Source organism: Leptodactylus fuscus, chromosome 2, assembly GCF_031893055.1.
Source record: "Leptodactylus fuscus isolate aLepFus1 chromosome 2, aLepFus1.hap2, whole genome shotgun sequence".
Taxonomy (NCBI): domain Eukaryota; kingdom Metazoa; phylum Chordata; class Amphibia; order Anura; family Leptodactylidae; genus Leptodactylus; species Leptodactylus fuscus.
In genome coordinates this window covers 266,913,830-266,931,927 of record NC_134266.1, presented here as the reverse complement: position 1 = coordinate 266,931,927, position 18,098 = coordinate 266,913,830, and the positions used below count along the sequence as shown (strand labels likewise).

Below are 18,098 nucleotides of genomic sequence, written 5' to 3'. Positions count from 1 at the left end.
AGTGTCTGCCCCCATAGGAGTCTACGAGGACATACAACGCCCCGCCACAGTCACAGCGGCTATAGCGGTGGTTTGAGGCGGGGGAGGGGGGGTGTAGCCATCTTTGATCAGACCTGTTTACATTCCCCAATCAAGTAAATATTCGGTGCACTTCCCGGAGGATGCGGAGCCGCGCGGCACAATAACACAACAACTTCCTTTGTTTGCTTCACTAACTTCACCCTTGTGTGCTTCTAATTTACTGACAGCCGAGCCCAAACATCAAAGCGCCGCCTATAAACAGTGCGCGGACGGAGCAGAAGCCTGGATGTTATATCGTAGGCGCAGGAAGCAGACGCCAGTAATTGAAGGCAGGGAAGGATTCAAGGAACAGAAAACCTCATCAAATAACATGATGTGCCCGAAAAGTGATCTCCGTGTACCGGAAAAAAATAAATCACTGCACAACATTTACTGATACAAACTTAAAGGGGAACTCTGGTAATAAGTTATCCTCTATCCGGTAAATAGACTAAACTGGTAGTGCTGGGGTCCAACGACTGGAACTCTAACCCAGTACATGAACAGGGGTCAGGAGTCACCCAATGTGAATGGAGCCAGATCTACACGAGCGGCCTCTCTGCGCGTCTTCTTCTGTCCTGGGGTTCAATCTTCTAGGCCATGGGTCTCGGGGAGAGCCTACTGGGCATGCCCGGGCCACAAGAAAAATGGCCGCCTATACAGTTAGCTGGTGTAAGTGGCCATTTTCTTGTGGCCTGTGAGCATGCGTTTGAAGCCAGCGCCGGAAGAAGACGCGCAGAGAGGTCGTTCCTGAAGAAGATGGAGGCGTCGCTGGAGAGTTCTCTGGCAGCATTGGGGACGCCCCCACTGCTGTTTGAGTGCTGAGGACCACCCCCAGTGCTGCGAGAGAACTCATTTGCATACCGACAAAAAACTGGGATAGATACTGAACGGCGGCGCAACCCCTTGTCACAACCCCTTAGGTCAGGAGATTGGACCCATGGGTTGCTATGCCCCATCTATGGCTGCCCAACTATAGCAAAGTCAACCTGTAACATTAGGGGAGGACGGGGTGGAGCAACCCAGGGGGAAGAATGCTGCTGACAATCACATGACCCAAGGAGTCATGACGTGGCCAGAACCCCCATGGTCTATCATCAGTATCCCCCTGAACCAGGTAAGGACCGGTCATCTCTATGTTCACCCTCCCAAAAAACCAACAATACCTGACTAAATGAGAGCCAACAACTTGACCTTTCCTTACCTCATTGCCGTACACCATAAGGTGGTGGGTTGTGATGAGAGACTTGAAGACCACCACCCAGCTACTGTTGGTCGTCCTTTCGAATAAAGTGTCCGCCAGCTGTGGGATATTTACATTCATCTCATTCGTGCACTGGATCAAATCTGAAAGAAATAATACAGCAAAATATTAGAAATCTGAACCAACATGTCAAATGTACAATAAAATGTAAAAAAAAATAAGAACCACCCTGCAATGTAAAGTAATGTAAAAATAAATATGAGTCCTACTTTGCACCTATCTTTAGAACGGGGTCTCCTGCCCCACGTGAAGCAGAGAATGGAGAGGGGTCGGTGCATTCGTGACATCCAAGCACAGCAGGACTGAGCATTAAAGGGGTTTTCTGACCTTAATATCTGAAGACCTATCCTTGGAATAAGTCATCAGTTGACAATCAGTGGGGGGTCCGGCACCCAGGCCCTCTTTGAAGAGACCGCTGGGGCCTTTGCAAAACGTACCAAGCGCAGCGTCATACACTCTACAGCAGCTGTGCTTGATATTGCAACTCAGCCTATTCACTTGAATGGGACTGAACTGCCATCAGATCATGCGACCGATAATCATGATGCGAGATGCCTTAAAGGGATCCTATCATTCACACATTATTTTTTCTCAGTACCACGTCGGCATAGCCTTATGAGAGTCTATTCGTCTCCTACCTTTCATTGTCTTCTCCCTGCCGCCGTTCGCATACAATCCCGGTTTCTCTCGGAATGCAAATTAGCTCTCTCGCAGCACTGGGGGTGGCCCCAATGCTGCGAGAGAACTCTCCAGCGCCGCCTCCATCTTCTTCAGGAACGGCCTCTTCATTCTCTCCTTCCGTTGGTGTGGCCTTGGGCAAAGCAGACTCCGCATGCCCACAGGCTTTGAGAAAATGGCAGCTTACAATACTATGCAAGTGGCCATTTTCTCGTGGCCTATGGGCATGCGCAGTCTGCTCTGCCCAAGGCCGGAGGCCTTAGAAGTTACAAGCCACCACCGAAAGATGAGGCTGCTGAAGAAGAGGAGGCGATGCTGGAGAGAGTTCTCTCGCAGCATTGGGGATGCCCCCAGTGCTGCGAGAGAGCTAATTTACATACCGACAAAAACTGGGATTGTAGGCGAACAGCGGCGCAGAGAAGACAACGAAAGGTAGGAGAAGAATAGCCTTTCTTAAGGCTATTCCGACGTGGTACTTAGAAAAAATGTCGTCTGAATGATGGGATCCCTTTAAGAAAGGCTATTTGTCTCCTTCAAATACTGTGTAAGCGGCCATTTTTATTGTGGCCAGCATGCACAGTCAGCTTGCCCTAGGCCCGAGGCCTAGAAGTTAGAAGACACCGCTGGAAGAAGACACGGTGAAGACCTCGCTCCAGAAGAAGATGGAGGCGGCGTTGGAGAGTTCTCTCGCAGCATTGGGGACGCCCCCAGTGCTGTTTGAGCGCTGAGGACCGCCCACAGTGCTGCGAGAACTCATTTGATGAGATAACTGGATTTTTCACCGAAGGGCGGGCCAGAGACGACTGATAAAGGTAGAAAAAGAATAGCCTTTCTTAAGGCTACTCCGACATGCGAACGAGAAAAAAAAATAAGTGCTTAAATGGTAGAATCCCTTTAACTTTCTGACCAGTAGAGGGTTAACCTCTCAATACCCCATCAATGAAAAAAGTTATCGCTCCCGAGTGTCACCTGAGGAATAGAGGTGTCATGGCTGCAAAATCATATGAGCACACAAAGCCAAAGACCGAGCACAGACACCCTATAGTATCTTGGTACACCCCAAATCTTGGTGCTACATATAACCCTATAAAGACCCCATCTGTCTATGAACATCGCCAAGAGAGTTCAAAGATAAAACCCAAGAGACAAGATATCCCGGACCGAGACCAGTGCGATAAAACCTAAAAAGGAGCCCAAAACGGGAGCTGCACCAATATGAACTCGCTGCACCAGAGACTCCCCTGAAGCAAAAGAGGAAACCACAAGGAACGTAACGTTTCATCACCGCTGACATGACGGCTCCTGGTTGTGGCGGGGTTAGCGCCGTCATCTGCAGGAGTCTTCTTCAGGACGAGCGCTATCACCGCTGGCCGGGATCCAGTTACAATGGCCAGGAGACATCAAATTCCACAACAATTACAGGCGATGGCTCACTGGGTTTTGGGACGTGTCCAAGTCTGACTGATACAGGGAGACACGTCACACGTCATGAGGATCGTACCGTATTATCCTGACAGACAGGATGTGTAGGGGAAACCTCAAAGCAAACCCAAAATAAAAAAGCCTGTGAAAACCCCAAGTGTCAACTCTGAGCAATGCTCCAAAGGCGGGACCATCCTATAGCTTGGTCTGGAGAGAAACCCTTCTGGTATTTTAAGGTGGGGCGGTAGAAGGCAATGGACGCCATCTTAACAACCCATATCTATAATAAAGACGACAATATGAGGCCTCTACAGCACCCAGAATAAAAGCCATAAATAACACAGCGCTTTCTGCCTCTCTCCCAGCAGGAAGTCCCAGCACACTATAAAGCATCATCTCTTTCCATAGGTCATACACTTCAGAGAACAGGATTGCACCAGACAGCTGTCTCTCCCAATCTGCACACACACATGCACACTGGGCTTAGTGGAGTATGCACACATTGTGAATGGGGAGAAATCAGCCCCAAATCCTCCAATTGTTTTCAATAAGAAGCAAAGCTCTCAGCATACAAAAAGAGGATCTGCATCAATCTTCCCTCAGTGAGTCATACGGTGTTGTGACACGACGTTGCATGAGCCACGTGGTCGTGCCGGAACCCAGAGGAAGTGAATATGTTTGATGACCTCCCTTTGGACCCCCGCTCATTACACTTTGGGGTCAGAGAACAATAATAGCAGTTCAGTTCAACGAAATTCAGTTGCAACGAAACCGTCGAGCGAACCTTGGTGAGAGGTTCGGCTAAGTGCTAGTTCACACGGAGCAAAATGGTCAGGATTTTGACGTGGAATCCGCGTCAAAATCCTGCCGCCTCCCATTGAAATCAATGGGAGCCGATCCTTTATCCATGAGTGGTTTGTTCCCACTCGCGAAAAAAAGAAGCGAGCTGCCCTTTCTTCAGGCGGAGTCTGCCTCGCGACACCACCCTCCGAACTAGGCCCATTTATTTGGGCCTAATCCGGAGCGGAAAGCCGCGACGGAATGTGTTCACGGGGAACCCAGTGTGAACTAGCCCTTACACATCCTCATACAGTGAAAAAGAGGTGTGGCCTCAATCGTCAATCCGTATTTGAGGCAAAATGCCCGATTAACGGAGATTAATTTTGATTTAGGTCATAATTGCCCAGTGGAATACGATTAATGACGATTTAGACCACACCCCTTTGAAACCGCACCTCTTTTACTCAAGTGGGAGGAGTCAGGCAGGAGCGGGATAACGGTGCGATTCTGAGCTCATGTGGGTGGGATGAATCAGGGGGACATTAGGGTCAAGACAGATTTGGTGTACCTAGTGCAAGTTATAGCTGAAATCTATGCCGACCCTCACGGTTGTAGATTTCGATTCTAGGGCACGGGGCTACCCCAGACTTAAAGGGGTTGTCCCATCACAAGGATGGAAATACCCCTGTCACGGAGCAAAGGTATACGTCTTCCTCCGGATGGTCTTTTGAATCAACAGGGACGCAAGAGGTCGGGAGACAACAGCAATTTATTGTAATCCACAAAGTTAGTAGCCGGCGGCGGTCACATCAACCGTAATAACAATAAGTCCACAGAAGTCACAATCCAATGATAGCTTTGGTTCCTTGGTCCTGTAACTAAATTCTGGCTCTCTGCAGAGCTGTGCACAGGCCGGCTAACACATACTAACTCCAAGCTACAACTATATACTAAACTGTTACTTCCTATATCTGGGGGTGGGAAGGGCTGAGTCACAGATCCTTCCCCCCTCACCTATACCAAGGAGAGCAGACTCCCTGTCTCTTTTGAACAATGCACAGTCCAACATCTTCTTGGAGACACCGATCAGATTATCTCCACCCATTGTCCTCACTAGTTAGAGGTATTTGCATACAATGTGCTAACACACTAGACCCTAATCAGCCAACTACACATTGATGTATATAACAGGTTAGAGAATACATTCCACATGAAATATATATTACACATTGCCTATAGTATAGACTCTAACCATCCCGTGACAACCCCTCCCCCTCTCAAAACATGTGCATGACACAATTGGCCTACACAGGTAAATTGGGGAATGCACATCAGTCTCTATAGCTCATATGTCCTCCTGCCGGGATAACCCATCCGCGTTCTGGTGTTGGTTCCCTCGGCGGTGCTGAATGGTAAAGTTGTAGGGTTGAAGGGCTGGCATCTGTCAGAAAATCCGGTGGATCCATGTTGGCTTCTCCCTGAGCTTGGCTTCGGGTCACTGCTCCCACAAAGTGGCACTGTAGATTTCCAACATCGTTGCCTAACAAAACATCGGCCGGCAGCCCGCTCATCACACCAATTGTGCATCGTTTTGGTCCATAACCATAGTCGAGTTCCACGGTAGCTTTAGGAATACATCTTTGAGTACCCCCTGCCAACTTGATAGAAATGCCAGGACCCTCCTCTAGGGCCTCGGGTCGCACAACTCGGGGGTCCGCTACCGTTAGGAAAGCTCCCGAGTCCCGGAATCCAACAACTGTTCGGCCATCCAGTAGGACCTCCTGCAAGTGCTTCCTCTGAAGGTTTGCGGGATGTGTGGCGGAAGGCTGAATCCCATAGACCCCTGGAGGTGGAACAGATGTGTCATTCATGGAGTCATCTGGAAATGGGGCCAAACTTTCTGTCCTAGGAGTGGTTCCCAGGTAGTGAATAGGCCGGGATGCCACGGTGGCCCGTGCCCCCATGTTAACAGGGCAACTAGCTTGCAAATGTCCAGGCCGCCCGCACCCAAAACATCTGCGCTCTAGCATTCTTCCAGTAGGTCGTTGTCTAGGGACAGGGTTGTTCATAGCTGGAGGCCGATGGGCTGGGGCAGGGGTAGAGGGGGAATTGTAATCCTGAGGCCGGGCACGAAAGGTGGGTGGCTGGATGAAGGGTGTCTGGCGGACTGTGGTAGTTTTCCGCTCCTCTGCAAACAACCTCTTCCACTGCGGCTTGATGGTCAGGCCCTCATCTGCAAGGGAAGCAGCTTGCTCCACTGTGGCTGGGTTCCGTTCCAGCACCCACTCACGGATCTCAGCGGGGCACTGGGAAAAGAACTGTTCCTTAAGTATGACTTGGAGGACCTTATTGACTGTGACAGCCTCCTCTCCTTCTAGCCAGCGCTTGCATGCTTGCTTCAACTTGTGGGCGAACATGTGGAAGGAGCTTCCCCCATTGTAAGACAAAGAGCGGAACTGAACTCGGTAGGTCTCTGGAGTGACTGCATAATACTTCTGCACCGCTCTTTTAATGGCCTCATAGTCCCGCTGATCACTAGGGTCCATGGCTCTGAGAGCTTCCGCAGCCCCATCTCGTAGGTGCCCCACCAGATACCGGACCCAATCCTTCTCTGGGACTTCCATCAGGTGGCACTGGTGTTCGAAGTCCTGAAAATATCCATCAACATCCCCAGCCGCTTCCTCAAAGGTCTTGAAGTGTTTATGGGAGACATATGGTGGTTCTCTCACTGTTGGGCTGGGGGTCGACGTTTGATTATAATTCCTCATAGTTATCTCAGCCATTCGCATTTCATGCGCCATTCTTTCCTTTTCATGCGCCATTCTCTGTTCCTCCTTCTCCGTTTCCTGAGCCCTCTGTAATGCTCTACTCCTTTGCTCTGCAGTTGCTCCTAGCCCCAGCACTGCCAATTCCTCCTCATACAAAACAACCCATCTGCTCTTTTGGGTCTGTACCTGCCACTCCCGTATCTCTCCAGTCTCCTGGGGGCAGCCCTCCTCATGGTCGCTTTGCAGGGTCATCTCCTCCAGTGCCTCGATCAGTTGCTCTTTCGTTCTTCCCTGGTAACTCAGGTTTAGTTCCCGGGCCCTTACTTGTAGACTTGCCATAGTCCAGTTCCTGTATTCTGAGGTTGTGGCTCCATTAATCGCTGGGCTGCTGTAGTCCATCTCGCTATCCGCTGTTGATCCCACCGCTGCCAACCAGTTGTCACGGAGCAAAGGTATACGTCTTCCTCCGGATGGTCTTTTGAATCAACAGGGACGCAAGAGGTCGGGAGACAACAGCAATTTATTGTAATCCACAAAGTTAGTAGCCGGCGGCGGTCACATCAACCGTAATAACAATAAGTCCACAGAAGTCACAATCCAATGATAGCTTTGGTTCCTTGGTCCTGTAACTAAATTCTGGCTCTCTGCAGAGCTGTGCACAGGCCGGCTAACACATACTAACTCCAAGCTACAACTATATACTAAACTGTTACTTCCTATATCTGGGGGTGGGAAGGGCTGAGTCACAGATCCTTCCCCCCTCACCTATACCAAGGAGAGCAGACTCCCTGTCTCTTTTGAACAATGCACAGTCCAACATCTTCTTGGAGACACCGATCAGATTATCTCCACCCATTGTCCTCACTAGTTAGAGGTATTTGCATACAATGTGCTAACACACTAGACCCTAATCAGCCAACTACACATTGATGTATATAACAGGTTAGAGAATACATTCCACATGAAATATATATTACACATTGCCTATAGTATAGACTCTAACCATCCCGTGACAACCCCTTTAAGACAGTACTCTGGCACCTCTCGCTCCTGGGTAGCCTTGGCAGTAGGCATCAATCTTATAGTCTTCTATCTTTCTGCACAACCAGTGGGCGCACACTTCCTTATGGCAGGCAGACGCCCGGCACATGGAGTACACGCACACCCTGACAGCGAGAGGTTTTTCTCAGGCGGTGATATTTTGGGTCCTGCGGATATCTGGCCTGGCCCTGCTGTAAGGACATCTGGAAAACATGATCCCGTTCTAAGGATCAGGGGGAAACAACCCCTAACCCATCCGTAAGCAGCGATACCATTAACCCATTAAAGCCACAAGCCCAATCCTACAGATTCCTTGCAGAGAGATCAAGCTACTAATCTTATCTTCAGATGGTGAGTCAAACCCCGCATTTCGGCTGGTTTGGCCTTTCTGTTTACGGGCACCATAACCTCAGCAGTGGCCACACATGATGTTGCAAACAATTCGCATGGGACGAAGTGTCTCGGGGTTGTAATATCAGGTACAACCACTACTAATAGTATGGCGCTGTGCCTGTGGCACCCCCACTTGTCAGCAGAGACAGCTCGGTGCTTTTGCTAGTGGCCGTGCATGGTATTGCAGCTCAGATATGAACAGGGTGGAGCTGAAATACAAGGACAGGCCACTACCATGAAACAATATGGAGGAGCAGTGCCGGGTAATCAAGGAAGGGGATACAGATGACGTCACATTCTCATCACATTCTCAGGCCGCTATTTCTTCCTGCCAAATAACTACAAAGTCCATCTACGTGGAAGTTATTTCTCCACCGCAGAAGGTAGATAACTGTAGTCATTGTGTAATACGTAGGGCGGTCGGGGCCACTACATCTTGGCCAACTTCCTGATCTGAAGAACGACGCCAAAGGGAGGAGGAAGTAGGCGACATTGTACATTATACGGTCCAGGTCTTTTACTTCCCCCTGCTCCATATTGCAGTCTCCTCCCCCCTCTGGAAGCAATACAGTGCCCATTCTGTCTTTTCGGTGGAGGATACCCACAAGACAGAAGAGGCTGCAGGATTCAGGCAAGCACAGTGCCACAAATATTGTAGTGGCTGTGCTTGGTACTGTAGTCCTGTTCCATTCACTGGAATGAGACTGAGCTGCTCCTTTACGATGTCACAAATTAACATGAGGTCATCAACCATGGCACTCATCAGCTGATTCATAGAGGTCCCAGGTGTCAGACCCTAGAGACCGAGTGCCCAAACTGCAACCCGAAACCCACTAATTTATCACAAAGCGCCAACACGGGAATTTAACCTTAATAATGTGTGGATACACAATTGCAGACAATTACAGACCTGCAAAATATGGTCATATGAATGGGGCTTTCTGCTCCACAGTGGCCCCTACACAGTACAATCTGCTCCACAGTGGCCCCTACACAGTACAATCTGCTCCACAGTGGCCCCTACACAGTACAATCTGCTCCACAGTGGCCCCTACACAGTACAATCTGCTCCACAGTGGCCCCTACACAGTACAATCTGCTCCACAGTGGCCCCCACACAGTACAATCTGCTCCACAGTGGCCTCCACACAGTACAATCTGCTCCACAGTGGCCTCCACACAGTACAATCTGCTCCACAGTGGACCCCACACAGTACAATCAGCTCTAGAATGGCCCCCACACAGTACAATCAGCTCTAGAATGGCCCCCACACAGTACAATCAGCTCTAGAATGGCCCCCACACAGTATAATCTGCTCCACAGTGGCCTCCACACAGTACAATCTGCTCCACAGTGGACCCCACACAGTACAATCTGCTCCACAGTGGACCCCACAGTACAATCTACTCCACAGTGGCCCCCCACACAGTACAATCTTGTCCACAGTGGCCCCCCACACAGTACAATCTTGTCCACAGTGGCCCCCCACACAATACAATCTTTTCGACAGTGGCCCCCCACACAGTACAATCTTTTCCACAGTGGCCCCCCACACAGTACAATCTTGTCCACAGTGGCCCCCCACACAGTACAATCTTGTCCACAGTGGCCCCTACACAGTACAATCTGCTCCACAGTGGTCCCCACACAGTACAATCTTGTCCACAGTGGCCCCTACACAGTACAATCTTGTCCACAGTGGCCCCTACACAGTACAATCTGCTCCACAGTGGTCCCCCACACAGTACAATCTGCTCCACAGTGGCCCCCACACAGTATAATCTGCTCCACAGCGGCCCCCACACAGTATAATCTGCTGCACAGTGGTCCCCACACAGTACAATCTTGTCCACAGTGGCCCCTACACAGTACAATCTGCTCCACAGTGGTCCCCCACACAGTACAATCTGCTCCACAGTGGTCCCCCACACAGTACAATCTGCTCCACAGTGGCCCCCACACAGTATAATCTGCTGCACAGTGGTCCCCACACAGTATAATCTGCTGCACAGTGGTCCCCACACAGTACAATCTTGTCCACAGTGGCCCCTACACAGTACAATCTGCTCCACAGTGGTCCCCCACACAGTACAATCTGCTCCACAGTGGCCCCCACACAGTATAATCTGCTGCACAGTGGTCCCCACACAGTACAATCTGCTCCACAGTGGCCCCCACACAGTATAATCTACTGCACAGTGGTCCCCACACAGTACAATCTGCTCCACAGTGGCCCCCACACAGTACAATTTGCTTCACAGTGGCCCACACACAGTATAATCTGTTCCACGGATGGGTGCCCAAAGAGAGGGCTCTGAGTGTCACCCGTGCCATAGGTTCGCCATCATGGCCCTAGGTCATCGACCCATCCTAAGGATAGGGTATCAATATATAATCCACGGAAGATCTCTTTAAATTGAAATGTGATGACAAGACTTAGAAAGGCTGAGAAACATCCCGCACCTTCCTTCCATCTATATCTATGATTTCCAATCTTCAATTTTGCTCCTTTTCCCACTTATTTCAGTAAACACTTGCAATGTTTGCCAAAGAGCAGCCCGAGTCATCTCCAGAGGAAGCAGCCGCTGCCAAGACTCCGATGAGAACGGCTGAAAACCATCTGCTCAGGGAGAAATATTCACATACACGTGAGAGACTAATGAAAGCTTTCTGGATGGAAACCTGGAGAGCGGAGCCGGCTGCAGCAAGCGAGGAGAAATCCTCCGGCACCCTGCGCTACTGCAGCGGGGCTGGGACACTACTGATGTGCAGGTTATATAACCTCAGCCCTATATACAGCACAAGGATGGACACAGGTTATATAACCTCAGCCCTATATACAGCACAAGGATGTACATAGGTTATATAACCTAAGCCCTATATACAGCACCAGGATGGACACAGGTTATGTAACCTCAGCCCAATATACAGCACCAGGATGGACACAGGTTATATAATCTCATCCCTATATACAGGACCAGGATAGACACAGGTTATATAATCTCATCCCTATATACAGCACCAAGATGGACACAGGTTATATAACCTTATCCCTATATACAGCACAAGGAAGGACACAGGTTATATAACCTCATCCCTATATACAGCACCAAGATGGACACAGGTTATATAACCTCATCCCTATATACAGCACCAGGATGGACACAGGTTATATAACCTAAGCCCTATATACAGCACCAGGATGGACACAGGTTATATAACCTCAGCCCTATATACAGCACAAAGATGTACACAGGTTATATAACCTCATCCTATATACAGCACCAAGATGGACACAGGTTATATAACCTCATCCTTATATACAGCACCAAGATGGACACAGGTTATATAACCTCATCCCTATATACAGCACCTGGATGGACACAGGTTATATAACCTCATCCCTATATACAGCACCAGGATGGACACAGGTTATATAACCTCATCCCTATATACAGCACCAGGATGGACACAGGTTATATAACCTAAGCCCTATATACAGCACCAGGATGGACACAGGTTATATAACCTCAGCCCTATATACAGCGCCAGGATGGACACAGGTTATATAACCTCATCCCTATATACAGCACCAGGATGGACACAGGTTATATAACCTCATCCCTATATAGAGCACCAGGATGGACACAGGTTATATAACCTCAGCCCTATATACAGCACCAGGATGGACACAGGTTATATAACCTCAGCCCTATATACAGCACCAGGATGAACACAGGTTATATAACCTCATCCCTATATACAGCCCCAGGATGGACACAGGTTATATAACCTCAGCCCTATATACAGCGCCAGGATGAACACAGGTTATATAACCTCATCCCTATATACAGCACCAGGATGGACACAGGTTATATAACCTCATCCCTATATAGAGCACCAGGATGGACACAGGTTATATAACCTCAGCCCTATATACAGCACCAGGATGGACACAGGTTATATAACCTCAGCCCTATATACAGCACCAGGATGAACACAGGTTATATAACCTCATCCCTATATACAGCCCCAGGATGGACACAGGTTATATAACCTCAGCCCTATATACAGCGCCAGGATGAACACAGGTTATATAACCTCATCCCTATATACGGCACCAGGATGGACACAGGTTACATAACTTAATCCCTATATACAGCCCCAGGATGGACACAGGGCCAAACCAGTAACAATCTGTAATCAAAAGCAGCCAAATCTGTATAGGGCCTATATATTGGATAAGTTATTAAAGGGGTTCACCAGGACTTTGATATGATGTCCTCCAATATTAGGGGCACGGGATTCTGCACCCCTATCCTAAGATCATTCGTATTCGATAAATGGGAATCAGCACCCTGCAGATCAGCTGGTTGAAGAGGCCACAGCATAGAGGAGTAGTTGGACCCATCCCAATTTGACACTGATGGCCAATTATAATGTCTATAGTCTCAAATCTTCCACTACATATAATCCTTCACCCATTTTTATGTCCCGGTTCACACAGTCTGCGTTGGGTAATATATTCTCAGTTTTTTGCGTTGTGCGTGTCCTTCTATGGCATAATTCACTTCATTTACCTTAATAGAGGTAAGTAATAGATAAGCACACGCAATAGTGAGAAGATAGGACAAGCACTGCAGACCTGGGCAATGTTCACACCACACGCTGCAGGGGACATTGCTCTGCATGTGAAAGGTTAAGGAGAAGTTCAGCTCACAAGATAAACACAGCCCCATACATATCAGTGCGGAGAAGAGAGGTAACATGGGAACCGCACCGAGAGGAGAGATCTGCTGACAGCACTACAAGGTGTGGGAGGAAACTGCAAGCAGATGAGGAGATAACACACTGCTACATTGTAACGGAGCTGCAGAAACATTGTAACAGTGAAAGATGCTGACCCATATTATGGTGGGAAAGGGGTATATGGGTCAAGGAAAGAATGACCATGTACATTACATACTAACCCCCAGCAGCAGTGAGCGCAGCTCTGGAGTATAATACAGGATAAGTAATGTAATGTATGTACACAGTGACTGCACCAGCAGAATAGTGAGCGCAGCTCTGGAGTATAATACAGGATAAGTAATGTAATGTATGTACACAGTGACTGCACCAGCAGAATAGTGAGCGCAGCTCTGGAGTACAATACAGGATAAGTAATGTAATGTATGTACACAGTGACTGCACCAGCAGAATAGTGAGCGCAGCTCTGGAGTATAATACAGGATAAGTAATGTAATGTATGTACACAGTGACTGCACCAGCAGAATAGTGAGTGCAGCTCTGGAGTATAATACAGGATAAGTAATGTAATGTATGTACACAGTGACTGTACCAGCAGAATAGTGAGCGCAGCTCTGGAGTATAATACAGGATAAGTAATGTAATGTACGTACACTGACTGCACTAGAAGAATAGTGAGCGCAGCTCTGGAGTATAATACAGGATAAGTAATGTAATGTATGTACACAGTGACTGCACCAGCAGAATAGTGAGCGCAGCTCTGGAGTATAATACAGGATAAGTAATGTAATGTATGTACACTGACTGCACTAGAAGAATAGTGAGCGCAGCTCTGGAGTATAATACAGGATAAGTAATGTAATGTATGTACACAGTGACTGCACCAGCAGAATAGTGAGCGCAGCTCTGGAGTATAATACAGGATAAGTAATGTAATGTATGTACACAGTGACTGCACCAGCAGAATAGTAAGTGCAGCTCTGGAGTATAATACAGAATAAGTAATGTAATGTATATACACAGTGACTGCACCAGCAGAATAGTGAGCGCAGCTCTGGAGTATAATACAGGATAAGTAATGTAATGTATGTACACAGTGACTGCACCAGCAGAATAGTGAGTGCAGCTCTGGAGTATAATACAGGATAAGTAATGTAATGTATGTACACAGTGACTGTACCAGCAGAATAGTGAGTGCAGCTCTGGAGTATAATACAGGATAAGTAATGTAATGTATATACACAGTGACTGCACCAGCAGAATAGTGAGCGCAGCTCTGGAGTATAATACAGGATAAGTAATGTAATGTATGTATACAGTGACTGCACCAGCAGAATAGTGAGTGCAGCTCTGGAGTATAATACAGGATATAACTCAGGATCAGTACAGGATAAGTAATGCAATGTATGTACACAGTGACTGTAGAAGCAGAATAGTGAGCGCGGCTCTGGAGTATAATACAGGATAAGTAATGTAATGTATGTACACAGTGACTGTACCAGCAGAATAGTGAGCGCAGCTCTGGAGTATAATACAGGATAAGTAATGTAATGTACGTACACTGACTGCACTAGAAGAATAGTGAGCGCAGCTCTGGAGTATAATACAGGATAAGTAATGTAATGTATGTACACAGTGACTGCACCAGCAGAATAGTGAGCGCAGCTCTGGAGTATAATACAGGATAAGTAATGTAATGTATGTACACTGACTGCACTAGAAGAATAGTGAGCGCAGCTCTGGAGTATAATACAGGATAAGTAATGTAATGTATGTACACAGTGACTGCACCAGCAGAATAGTGAGCGCAGCTCTGGAGTATAATACAGGATAAGTAATGTAATGTATGTACACAGTGACTGCACCAGCAGAATAGTAAGTGCAGCTCTGGAGTATAATACAGAATAAGTAATGTAATGTATATACACAGTGACTGCACCAGCAGAATAGTGAGCGCAGCTCTGGAGTATAATACAGGATAAGTAATGTAATGTATGTACACAGTGACTGCACCAGCAGAATAGTGAGCGCAGCTCTGGAGTATAATACAGGATAAGTAATGTAATGTATGTATACAGTGACTGCACCAGCAGAATAGTGAGTGCAGCTCTGGAGTATAATACAGGATATAACTCAGGATCAGTACAGGATAAGTAATGCAATGTATGTACACAGTGACTGTAGAAGCAGAATAGTGAGCGCGGCTCTGGAGTATAATACAGGATAAGTAATGTAATGTATGTACACAGTGACTGTACCAGCAGAATAGTGAGCGCAGCTCTGGAGTATAATACAGGATAAGTAATGTAATGTATGTACACAGTGACTGTACCAGCAGAATAGTGAGCGCAGCTCTGGAGTATAATACAGGATAAGTAATGTAATGTATGTACACAGTGACTGTACCAGCAGAATAGTGAGCGCGGCTCTGGAGTATAATACAGGATAAGTAATGTAATGTATGTACACAGTGACTGTACCAGCAGAATAGTGAGCGCAGCTCTGGGGTATAATATAGGATAAGTAATTTAATGTATGTACACAGTGACTGTACCAGCAGAATAGTGAGCGCAGCTCTGGAGTATAATACAGGATAAGTAATGTAATGTATGTACACAGTGACTGCACCAGCAGAATAGTGAGCGCAGCTCTAGAGTATAATACAGGATGTAACAGGATAAGTAATGTCAGGTTTTCTTCTCGGCCACATATTTCCCCCTTTATCTTACAGCTGTTCTTCAATACACAGCCATGTGAAGACTGACTGCACCGTTCTCCACAAGCTGCCAAGCTCCCAGACTTCAGCCAAGGGACTTCAGGTGGATTACAGACAATAAATGTAATTAAACTAGAGGGATTAACACGCCCCGTACAGCGGCAAACAGGAAAATATCTGAGATGCCGGATGTGCCCAGGACATTGCAGCTTCTAGACTTAAGGGCAGGACTAGTCCTTCATAGACTGCTCCATGGTTGGGCTTATGAGCACATTATACAGGGAGATCAGAGACCGGGCCTGGTTTTACAGGAAATCGACTGTCATGCTCTGGCACCCCGGCTGACTCAGAAGAACAGGCTGAGATTGCGGGACATGTGGATTAGCGAATCTGAAGCCTCATTCACACATGTATTGAATCTTTATACAGGGTCTATGGTTCTTTAAACTCCTTTTGTGGGTTCATTGACTTGGTGAAAACGATCCTTGGCTCTCAACAAGGGAGTTATTGAGGACAGCAAGAATGGAGGAAGAATCTAGTCAGGGTAAAGATGTCCTCAGAACTTAAAGGGGTTGTCCAGTTATGGACACATCTCCTAACCTGTGGGATAGGGAATAAGGGTCCAATCACTGTATCTACCAGTAATAAGGAAAACGGAGGGGACCAAAAATCCCTCTAAGGCCTCCTTGGAGTGCCCCCATATACTTGTGGGACCGGAGCTCACTTCTCTTTTATGGGGCTTTGCTGGAGATTACAATCCTGGCAACCCCATAGAAGTCAGGGGATAAGTGTTCATACTGGGACAACCCCTTTAAATAGTCTGTTAAGAGGTATTCCCTTCCTACTTGTTAGATGGTGGCTACCACTGGGGGCAGTACACTGCCATACTTAGATGGTGGCTACCACTGGGGGCAGTACACGGCCATTCTTAGATGGTGGCTACCACTGGGGGCAATACACGGCCATACTTAAATGGTGGCTACCACTGGGGTCGGTACACGGCCATTCTTAAATGGTGGCTACCACTGGGGTCGGTACACGGCCATTCTTAGATGGTGACTACCACTGGGGGCAGTACACAGCCATACTTAGATGGTGGCTACCACTGGGGGCAGTACACGGCCATTCTTAGATGGTGGCTACCACTGGGGGCAATACACGGCCATACTTAGATGGTGGCTACCACTGGGGGCAATACACGGCCATACTTAGATGGTGGCTACCACTGGGGGCAGTACACGGCCATACTTAGATGGTGGCTACCACTGGGGGCAGTACACGGCCATTCTTAGATGGTGGCTACCACTGGGGGCAGTACACGGCCATACTTAGATGGTGGCTACCACTGGGGGCAGTACACAGCCATACTTAGATGGTGGCTACCACTGGGGGCAGTACATGGCCATTCTTAGATGGTGGCTACCACTGGGGGCAATACACGGCCATACTTAGATGGTGGCTACCACTGGGGGCAGTACATGGCCATTCTTAGATGGTGGCTACCACTGGGGGCAATACACGGCCATACTTAGATGGTGGCTACCACTGGGGGCAGTACACGGCCATTCTTAGATGGTGGCTACCACTGGGGGCAGTACACGGCCATACTTAGATGGTGGCTACCGCTGGGATCGGTACACGGCCATTCTTAGATGGTGACTACCACTGGGGGCAGTACACAGCCATACTTAGATGGTGGCTACCACTGGGGGCAGTACACGGCCATACTTAGATGGTGGCTACCACTGGGGTCGGTACACTGCCATACTTAGATGGTGGCTACCACTGGGGGCAGTACACGGCCATACTTAGATGGTGGCTACCACTGGGGGCAGTACACGGCCATACTTAGATGGTGGCTACCACTGGGGACAGTACATGGCCATACTTAGATGGTGGCTACCACTGGGGGCAGTACATGGCCATTCTTAGATGGTGGCTACCACTGGGGGCAGTACACAGCCATTCTTAGATGGTGGCTACCACTGGGGACAGTACACGGCCATATTTAGATGGTGGCTACCACTGGGGGCAATACACGGCCATACTTAGATGGTGGCTACCACTGGGGGCAGTACACGGCCATACTTAGATGGTGGCTACCACTGAGGGCAGTACACGGCCATTCTTAGATGGTGGCCGGTTCCATTGAACTCAGCAAGTTTGGCCAACATTACAGCTGTATATAAAGTGACCATTCAAAGCCATATTAGAGCACCCAAAAAA

The 18,098-nt window shown here is 48.2% G+C and overlaps 2 protein-coding genes across 2 annotated transcripts in view; both read right to left on the bottom strand.

Annotated features, from left to right (window-relative positions):
- The window catches only part of SYTL2 (synaptotagmin like 2), a 328,908-nt gene that overhangs the window by 211,284 nt on the left and 99,526 nt on the right, over positions 1–18,098 (bottom strand). The gene's annotated exons all lie outside the window — the stretch shown is intronic.
- Positions 1–18,098, bottom strand: part of PICALM (phosphatidylinositol binding clathrin assembly protein) — a 68,870-nt gene that overhangs the window by 40,559 nt on the left and 10,213 nt on the right. The window contains exon 2 of the mRNA XM_075266174.1: positions 1,265–1,407. Within this exon, the coding sequence (XP_075122275.1) occupies positions 1,265–1,407 (143 nt within the window). The remainder of the gene's footprint in view (positions 1–1,264; positions 1,408–18,098) is intronic.